Source organism: Watersipora subatra, chromosome 4 (genome assembly GCF_963576615.1).
Source record: "Watersipora subatra chromosome 4, tzWatSuba1.1, whole genome shotgun sequence".
Lineage (NCBI taxonomy): Eukaryota > Metazoa > Bryozoa > Gymnolaemata > Cheilostomatida > Watersiporidae > Watersipora > Watersipora subatra.
This window is the reverse complement of record NC_088711.1, coordinates 19,306,803-19,317,358: the sequence shown is the minus strand read 5'-3', so window position 1 is coordinate 19,317,358 and position 10,556 is coordinate 19,306,803. Positions and strand designations below refer to the sequence as shown.

The following is a 10,556-nucleotide window of genomic DNA, read 5'->3' as shown; positions in this document are numbered from 1 at the left end:
TTGTTTTAAAGCAAAAAATTAACGATTTTTAAAATTTGATTAAAACTTTAACAAGATGCAAAAAAGAATCTAGAAGGTTTGATACTTCTGCTGCTGTGCTTCTGCGTAAAACTGTTTTTATTGAAATCATCTCTAATGCATCAAACATGGAGGCTGCTACATTCCATCTGAAACTGATGAATCTCTTACGCAATACAATATTTTGCACTCTATACTGCCATCTCTTCTGATTACTTCCATGATAAACAAGAACAATAACAGCGCTGATTATAATTCTACCAACTTCTTGGCTAGTAGCTGGTAAATACAGGAGAAACAGATAACTATAGCTGTCTTCCAACACATTTTATATTGTTTTAAAAACTGTGGAGTACTCAATCTACATTAATAATTCTGGCATTGTCATTGTGCGCCAGTTAATCTGTGTAAACGCTATGCATGTCTATACTTTTTTGGGCCGATTCCATTCCAACTTCACATGCATCTGCTTTGTATCTTTCGCCATAACTTTACAATATGAGAAAATATTTAAAACACTTTAAATATTTTAATTTATTTAAAATATAAATTACAAGTAAAAGATGGCTGATTGAAGCTGGTTCTCAGCTTCAGCCAGCCACCCTTTACTTGTAATTTATTACTAGTAATTAGAGATACTATTTTAAATATAAATATATCATGGTGTCATGAACATTTATTTTTTGAACAATAAAGTTTAAAAAATAACTGCTCATATTGTGTCATATTATAGCTATACAAGATAAAGCTATAATATGTCAGTGCCGTGAGCATTTATTTTTTCAAACAGTCAAGTTTTTAATAAAAATAATGATATATTATTTTCAGGCGCAGGCAAAAACAATGAGGAACCTGATCAATCTAATGCAAACATACAGTGAAGATGTTAGCTTGAGACTTTGGTATAAAATGGTTGAATGACAAAAAAATTTATACTCACGGTGTCTTTCTCAAGCAGAACAAGTTTGACTAAAGAAAGTTTGATGTTGACTCCAAGAGAAGAATGATCATAAATCAAATTTATCTGTAATAAAAACATTTTCATAATTTAGTATTGCATGTGCACACTAAGTACCTAGGTTTGACATTGTGAATGTGCACATTACATATTTATAGCGCAATATAATAGATGCTCATTATATCTCTATAAAGCATAATTGTGTAAGCACATCACAGCTATGCCTTGGTATTGTGTAAGCACAATACAGCTATACCTTAGTATTGTGTAAGCACATCACAGCTATACCTTGGTATTGTGTGAGCACACTACAGCTATACCTTGGTATTGTGTAAGCACATCACAGCTATAACTTAGTATTGTGTGTGCATATTTCACATATACCTTGGTATTGTGTGAGCACATCACAGCTATATCTTAATACTGCGTGAGTACATCATATCTATACCTTGGTAATGTGTGAGCACATCACAGCTATACTTTGGTATTGTGTGAGCACATCACATAGTTATACATCAGTAATGTGTGGACCCATCACATAACAATAACATAACATTGCATGCGCACACCACATAAGTATACCTTGATATTGTGTGTGCACAGCACACCTATGTCTTGGGATTGTTTGGGCACAGCACATAGCTATAACTTAGCAAAATATGTATTATACCTCTATTGCATGGCATTATACTTCCATACATCAAGCTTGAAATTATAGTTCAGTTAATGACGATCACAAGCCACTATTATATTTATAACTTGATGCTGCCTATATGAAATGTGCTGTGATAGGTTCTAGGTATATATATACTAGGGTGAGAACTCTCCAACGCTTTAAGACTGCCTGTCCATATACTATATTAATACATCTTTATGACTTTAGACAACAACAATATCAAATTACATGCTTGTATCTGATACTTGGTAACTGTATCCATTACGGCTTCATGTCAGACATTGTATTCTCACATGTTAGTACTCATGCCCATGTTAAGTATCGAAGCTTACTGTTATAGTCTCTAACTGTCTATAAGCTTACCATGTTAAAGAGGGCGAGTATGAATAGCTCTGTGTCATCCTCTCCATGAAACTCTATGACAGTCTGGTCGATGACAACCATGACTTCTAGATATTTTTGCTCAGCAACATCTCTTTTGCTTCTCCGGTCTCGCTCAGGCATTGCTAATCGTCTGTCAATCATGCCTTCATATCCTGCATTACAAATAAATCTCATTTCATCTGATACTTTGTCAACTCTGGGCATGGATAAAGTGCAGCATTGTCTATTAGTAAAAAACAGCTGATTACTGAGTAACACAATTCAAACTGTTTGTGTGCAAAAAGAGAAGAGAAAAGTGGAAGAAAAGGGAAAAAGAAGGTCATAGAGGTAAAGCGAAGGAGAGAGAGAGAGTGCAAAGATGTCAACTAATTGTTATACCATCAGTTAAGTAGAAACTTATTAACTTATTAGAGTATATACACATGCTAAAACAAAATCATTGGGATTGTTTTTAAAATAAACATATTTTATGCACGGTTATGGTAAAAACACAGTTAGGATTGAGTTGTTAGCCACCAAGCTGACTCTCCCAGCTGTGCTCCAGCGTGGATGAGAAGGGTGTCTAGCAACCCTGCCTGACGAGATAAAAAAAGGGAGAGAGAGAGAGAGAGAAAGAGGAGAAGAGAGAGAGAGGAGAAGAGAGAGAGAGGAGAAGAGAGAAAGCGGGAGGGGGTGGGGGGGGGGAGAAGGAGAGAGAGAGGCAAAAGGAAAAATAACTAAAAGATTAACATTTAAAAACATTGTTTTATTATAAACCTGTTTGGTTCAGTTTGTGAATGCTATGCAGCCATTGGGAGTTGTCATCTTTCTCATCTGTGCTGACAGGCTGAACAGAATATTGAGCACCTTTGTATTCATAAATTCCAATCTGAAAATAACAAAGACATTTACTGGTAACATGGACTTTCAAAGACTCTAAAATACAGTTATACACTTTATCAGACATAGAGAGAAGAACATTTTAAAGGTAATAGTGTCATTATATAGTCGCTATCACCTTTAAAATGGTCGCTTGATTTTACAAACAAATCCTATGTCTATTAGTGATAATTGCAAATCATGAAACTGACAGTGCAGGGAATACAATGTAAGCAAATAATGATAAATGTCTTTTGAACTATTTTCATGGTTTGTGTGTGTCTGTGAGTGTTTGTGTGTGTCTGTAGGTGTTTGTGAATGTGTGTGAGTGCTTGTGCGTGTCCGTGGGTGTTTGTGTGTGTGTATAAATGCAATGCGGTTTTACATATTTTAGATTACTTTGTCCAAACTTTCCCAACAGGTCACTAAAGATATTTGGTCTCAAAACTCTATTTAGTTGTAAACACCTACCTACAGACTATTTAGCTGAATTACAGAGACTTACTGTTATTAGTTTAATCGCTGTAGTTTATTCATTTTATTGCGATTAAAGCATTCTACTGTTTATTTCATGAACTTTTTATGTTTTTTATGACTTTCAAGTTCCAATTCTATTACTAATAAAGAAAAAGTATTTGAAATATAAAATGTGTAATAATGTATATATATTGTAAAAAGGATTTCCTATGATTAATCATGGCTTGCACATATTTTTTAAAATAAGGAATTCTTGTTTACAAAATTTTCAGTGCAGAGTTGTCAGCTAAATGTTTTACCATCAGTTAAGTGGAAACCTATTAGAGTAAATGCATATTCTACAACAACATCCTTGTCATTTGTTTTTAAAATGAGCATATTTTATTGGTCATTGGCGATTAAACTGGCTCCTCATCTGCACTTCAGCGTGGATGAAGAGGGTGGCTAGCAACCCTGCAGGACTAAAAACAAGACCTGAAAAAGAGCGAAGAAGCTCCTCTGCGAGCCAACGGCCAGCTAGCTAGAGATGGCGTCACAATAAAAAAACAATCAACAAAAGGTAATGACAGACCACTGTTGAAAACTGCCAAGAAAAATCATAGTTATAGAAAGAGGGGGAGGACCATGATCGCCTACATCCTCACAGAACAAGGTACTCAGTGAGAAATGGTAAAAAACATTTTTTATGTGAAATGTTTTTACTCAAAATATACTTTTAGTTACAATATTTATATGCGAACTAAAGTTTTGCATTTTTTCTTTAAGAATAAGTTAGCTTATTTTTAAATGAAAAAATGCACGAAAGTTAATTGTTGTTATTCATTTGATGCTGTCATCTTTTCAACATTCTAATAAATGCATGCGATATGTGCATGTTATGCATGCGTACATACTACACTTGCAGTTAATTATAACCTTGTATTGTAAAACTCGCAGAGCAGTTAGAAAGACCGCGCTGACCTCAAGCTGAGCACATCTCAAATGAATTGAAGACAATGCCATAGCTGTTCCCTCGTTCATTCTACAAATTTCAAATAATCAGAAAGTCATTCTTTCCCAATGCTGCTTCGAGCTCATCTCAATATGAGTAATTAGGAGGAAGGCTGAGAATAACTCAATTATGTGTAGTTTCTTTTTTCCATCCAAGCGCTGATACTTGTAGGCAAAGTGTGGAATTACTTAGAAACAACATGGCAGGTTAGCTCGAAATCAGCCAGTAAATTTATGCAATATTGCGGATTAAAATTTTAAAGGATATATTTGTTAGGTTTAAAAAATATATCAACAAGTCTGTCGATTGGATTTAATTAAAGAACAATTAATAAAGTTGTTTCAAGGCTAATTTTATTTTATTCTGGGTGGACTGGAAGTCGTGGGTAATAAGTATGTACACAATTATTCTAAATCCAAGTATTGGCTGGGAATCCAAATGTCTGGGTTTGATTCCCAGTCAGTATAATATTTTTTTCTCATGCTTTAAGCGGGGGGGGGGGGGGGGGGGTCGGACAGATTGACTCAGTTCCTATTATAGTAAAAATTAATTTATACACTAAAACATATTAACATTTTAATACTTGTTTTGACTTACTTTGAAAATGTATTGCAGTTTGAGTTTTGGATTAAAAAATTTAATCCCTTCTCTCCAAATTCTATACAGTATTACATTATTGAAGGGTGGAGCGCCCTGAGCCCCCAAACTCCAATGCATTTAAAGCTGGTCCAAAGACTATCTGCATGACACTACACTTGAACAAATATCTTAAAACTGCAGTTCAATAATGTACTCATGAATATCAGTGTAAGTGGAATGTATATAATTGGCATTACTAGATAGCTGCAGGTATTTGTTTACTAGTGAGCACCAGGTAATTGTGCGTTATTAGCAGCCAACCAAATGACTCTAAATTGCAGTTTTTTACTAGTTGTGTAAACTACTGAATTATTAGTATTTTGTGCTATAATATAACTAACATTTGTTCTGTGACAAAGATATAATGCAACATTATTTAAATACTAATAATAACCATAAAAGTTTTGCATAACATCTATTAACAAAAATTAATTGATAAAAAGAAATGCTTTTGTTGACAGATAACTGATAAACAAATCCCTTTCATAAATTGTGCTCATTTTGTTTCTATTGTTTGGGAAATTTTGCTTAAAAACACAGGATAAAATATTACAAAAAGCTAAGCTTTCGCAAATTTTGCTTGAAAAATTTTCATACGGTTGAAATAACAAACAACATAATAATATCAAACTTATAATTATAAAACAGAGTTTGAGAGCTAAAGTTAACAACCCTATAATGGTAGTTGTCTTCTCAATGCACTTATTGGCAGTTTTTCCTAGGCATTCTTTGTCACCCAAAGCAAAATATAGTATATTTGCAGTATGTTTTTTACATGGTGAGTTTTTTCCATGTTAAATTTTTTACATGACCTTTGCTGCAATAGTATAGCTTTAGAGCTAAAAAATTAATTATTTATAAAATTCATTTAAAATTGTCCAAGATGCAGAGAAGTATATAAAAAGTCTGATACTTCTACTGCTGTGTTTTTCCATAAAGCTGTCTTTAATGAAATCAACTCTAATGCATCAAACATGGAGGCTGCTACATTCCATCTGAAACTGATGAATCTCTTACGCAATACAATATTTTGCACTCTATATATACTGCCATCTCTTCTGATTACTTCCATGATAAACAAGAACAATAACAGCCCTGATTATAATTCTACCACATATTTGACCTTTTGAACTTTCAAATACATATGAAGAGGTTATCATCCCTGAACACCTGAAAAATAATCATTATTAATTTATAGGCAGTATTGTGTTTAGTTTATAATTCGAAATACAGCAAACACTCGATCCATCATGGCTGACACGAGTGACTGACAGCGCAGTTCTGAGCATTCTTATTGGCTATGTTTGTTATCAGATTTTCACCAACCCTTAATCAACAGCTGATGGTTTCCTTTGAAGTATGTAAAGGCAGGTTTGCCTATTTTCTTTATTATATTAACTCGTTAAAAATAGGCGGTGATACATTCAAGTATAAAAGGTCGCTCGCATTAATTTTTAAAGGTCTTTCTGTGAAAGGAAACGATTGTATTTTCATTCAGGTTAGCAGTTGATTGAAGACGGATGTAAGTTATTTTCTGCATAACTGAACTGTCTGTGAGGCAGCTATAGGCAACTCACAAATCTTTATTTAGATTTTGAACTTTTCAAATAGTTTTCAATCTCTAGAAACTATGGCAATACTACTCATTCTACAGTTTAATGCAAAACCAAAGCATCAGTCTCCCCCTCTCTCTCTAAGTACGTTGTCTTGTGAGGACGTCGCCGATCATGGTTCAGCTCACTTCTTATAACCATGACTATTCTTGGCAGGCTTCAACAGTGGTTTACCATTACCTTCTGTTGGGTGTTTTTACAGAGACAATACTTCTAGCTAGTTGGCCATTGGCATGCAAAGGAGCTCTCACTCTCTTTTTCGGGTTTTGTTTTTAGAGCTGCAGACTTGCTAGCCATCCTACTTGTGCAGATGGGAGAGCCGGTTTAGTTGCCGACGACCCGACAAAGAGTAATGCAAGACTAGTGCATCAGTACTACTGAGTAATGCAAGACTAGTGCATCAGTGCTACTGAGTAATGCAAGGCTAGTGCATCAGTACTACTGAGTAGTGCAAGGCTAGTGCATCAGTGCTACTGAGTAATGCAAGGCTAGTGCACCAGTACTACTGAGTAATGCAAGGCTAGTGCATCAGTGCTACTGAGTAATGTAAGGCTAGTGCATCAGTGCTACTGAGTAATGCAAGGCTAGTGCGTGCATCAGTGCTACTGAGTAATGCAAGTCTGCCGCATCAGTGCAACCAAATTCTGCAAAACCAATGTATCAATATTGCCTTAGTATAAAATGTTATTGCATTTTATTGGTAAAACTGATGGATCTCTATTGCTAAGTAACGTGAAGTTAGTTCATCATTGCTGCCAGTAATACATGGCTAGTGCTTCGTTACTGTCAAATAATGCATGACTAGCAAATTCTTTCTTCCAGATTACTCAATACAAAAGCATATTTGTTGGAAAGTAATGCAAGAATAGTGCATAATTATTTTATGTAGTGCAGCATTAACACATTACTAGCTTGTAAAGCAATAAAGCTATAGCTCATTTTTAGTTAATGTTTTCATGTTATCAGTCTGATGAACCAGTTAATATCAAGGAAACTGAACCCTATTCTAACGGAGTAACACAGAGTTATCATATTTCATACTTTGGCGACACAATCCGATTTCAAAGCTAAGTTTATACAGCACAAAGCAGGTTAAACAGTATTGGCTCACCAAGCCATTGCATAGGCTCATAGCTGCATAGGATTCCTCCACACCCGCAACTTTTCCTTGGTAGTAGCAGTCTTCTCTAACTGGTGTAGCTAACGATATATTGTCTTTGCGCACTTCAAAGGTAGCGCCAGGCACGAGTAAGGATTCTGCACGCACTAGCCTGAGTACGATGTCTTCACTCGGCGTAGGCAAAGTTATGTCGACAACAGTCTCTTCGCCTTCGCTTCGACGCATTCGTTTTGGCTCGTCGTTGTTTCCATTAGAAACAAGTGGCACTGTAAATACTATGTCTGCAAAAGAGAAAAATAATTATGCACAAGCCTTTGATTGTTTGTATACATGATAACATAAAACACCTGTCAGTAGGCGAAAAACCAGTCAAGTTTACAAAGACTAACTAAACGGTATTAGTATATGTACAGAATTGATAGTGACTTGCTATATGAAGTGAAAGCCAAAAGGGGTCATTTTCCACCTGTGTTTTCAATCATAAGGGGCAACTTGCAGCCTGCGTAAATATAGGGCTGAGGGCAATTTTGTAGCCAAAATTTTTATGCCTACCATTTTTAATGACACATCACTGATCAAAATAGCAAAGTATTTTAAAGCATGTATTACTGGTAACAGCATTTATTTGTCAAAAAATAATAGATATTGGTAGTGTATACATGTAAATCTTTCTCACTCTTTTGCAGTCAGTCGAGGGTACTACATGTAAGACTGTCTATGGTTGTGGCTTATATATGATAACAGATCTCCAGTCAGATTTCATCGTATATAAATATATACATATATATGTATTTATATAAACAACAAGTATATAAATAGCAGTACAATAATCATGGTACTAGTGACACTGTTAGGCTGCCACATCGGATTAATATTGTTGTTATTATTGTGCCATAACTAAGTGCTGATATTATGTTACCATATGCTTTACCTAAGGACCATAGAATTACTACTGTGTCCATATGACTAAAGAGCATTTATTAATATCTATGCGTCTGTCCAACACACTGCATGAGGAATAGTTTTAACAGATGTTTTAGTCCAACCCACAGATAGAATGATATTCCTACAAGTGCTGCTAGCACTATTGGTATAAAACAAGTCTTGGCTTCCTACAGCCTGCCATTATTGTTATAGCAATTATTACTATTGCTTTTTACAGTTTAGCTGGTATTGTCATCTGTCAGTGACTTAGGACTACTAGGCTGGGATGAACAAGACCCTTTTTAAGATGTTCGTGGATCTTAATAAAACTGTCTGTTGTCTTACAGTTTTTTATACCTATTATTAGTAGAGCCTTTCAATCTGTATATTGCATCTGGCTTTGAAACCTCCGGCCGGTCACGATAAAAATAAACTTGATTTTAGTCTTACAAACACGAGTCAATTCGGCCTTGCCATTTCTTACTCCCTTTGGTTCCTTCTCTCGATAATCACCAAAGATGGTGATATTGAGTGACAGCATTTTTGAATTCAGCGTATCAACCAAAAGTATGTCAAGACCTTGCTGCAAATACTTACCGTATTTGCATTGTTTTTAGCATTAACATCCTCATTTACTATTACCACAAAAAGGTTATTCTGAAAATTTTTACTTTGAGTAAAATAAACAGAAATTTTTATGAAGCTTGAGCCACTCATAAATTTTAAGTGGAACATATAAACGGTATAGAGCTATTCTTGCATAGATCATCCTATATGATTTAATAGACATCTTATCACAATTGATGTAAGAGCAAGGTGAGATAGATTTAACTGTCAACTACGCATCCACCAAAAGTCTGCAGTACATGTAGACATTGCATTAAGATTGAAAATACCTCTACAAAAGTGTGATTAGACCATCAAAATAAAAACCCATTTCCTGTATTATGGTACTCTGCTTGAACTGATGTTTTTTTGGTAGAAAATCTTTGACATGTGAACAGCGTATAGCCATATGCTGAAATAGCTCAATATGTTGACAGAGCTACCAATCAATTTTGTTGAGAACACAGATAGAGTTAGGAGAACTTTGAAAACACTGAGGCTATTGCAAGACATAGAAATGTAACCAAACTTTGGATATGTTGTCTTATAACAGGCATGCCAACATATTCGTACTTTTAATGGCAGCATATTACAGCGTCATTAATGCTGTTGTAAGTGTTGTTACTCTTTGTTGATATATAAAAAAGTTATATAATTGATGCCAAATATTACCTGAATGAGGATGTTCACTTTGGTATTGTAAATACTCCTGAGACTACAAGACAAATACAAACCCTTTAATTAAAACATACCACACAAAACAAGTCAAATCGATTTAAAAGTCAATATTGACATTGTTCCATTGTCTTTTTGAATTATTCAGCACCTGCTGCATGTTTTTATGCTCTCATGACAAACAAAAGCCGAGTGGTAAACACTAACCTGCCCGATTAGAGACGAAGGCATTAATGTTCCCAGCAGTAATATGAGCCAGCAATGCATCCTCTCTCAAATATCATGCGGTTTAGATGTTTATATCCACAGCTAGTAGTCCAATTTATCTGTTGACTCTTCTCCGAGCTACTCCTTTATTTTGAACGAGATGAACGCGAATCAGCCTGCAATTGAAAGCTTGAGATCGTTATGCTCGGCGTTGCACCGGCTCACCTAGAGCATGGCATGAAGACGTAAGCGCATGTAGGCATCAGCCGACACATCTGCAACGCAGACCTGTCACACCTGTCTACACATCTCAGCCTTTTCTACACATTGTCATAATTGTCTAGCCACCTAGAACAAATTTTTCTACACACAAGCTGCCGAGCTATATGTATACTAAATGCAATCTACAA

The 10,556-nt window shown here is 35.2% G+C and overlaps 1 protein-coding gene across 1 annotated transcript; it reads right to left on the bottom strand.

Moving 5' to 3' along the window:
- Positions 1–2,003: 2,003 nt before the first annotated feature.
- Positions 2,004–10,284, bottom strand: LOC137394003 (ADAM DEC1-like). The gene is made up of 5 exons (XM_068080719.1): positions 10,147–10,284; positions 9,937–9,979; positions 7,726–8,015; positions 2,793–2,904; positions 2,004–2,188 (listed from the first exon to the last, which is right to left on the bottom strand). Exons 1-5 carry the CDS (start codon positions 10,204–10,206, stop codon positions 2,004–2,006), a joined length of 690 nt encoding a protein of 229 aa, XP_067936820.1. The 5' UTR covers positions 10,207–10,284.
- Between the last annotated feature and the right edge of the window lie 272 nt (positions 10,285–10,556).

Excerpts from the sequence above, each read along its gene's own strand:
- LOC137394003 (XM_068080719.1), bottom strand. The coding sequence starts at position 10,206 with ATGCATTGCTGGCTCATATTACTGCTGGGAACATTAATGCCTTCGTCT. Across the intron at positions 9,980-10,146 it reads CTTCGTCTCTAATCGGGCAG|TCTCAGGAGTATTTACAATA; the intron begins GTTAGTGTTTAC and ends TTTGTCTTGTAG. Across the intron at positions 8,016-9,936 it reads AAGTGAACATCCTCATTCAG|ACATAGTATTTACAGTGCCA; the intron begins GTAATATTTGGC and ends TCTCTTTTGCAG.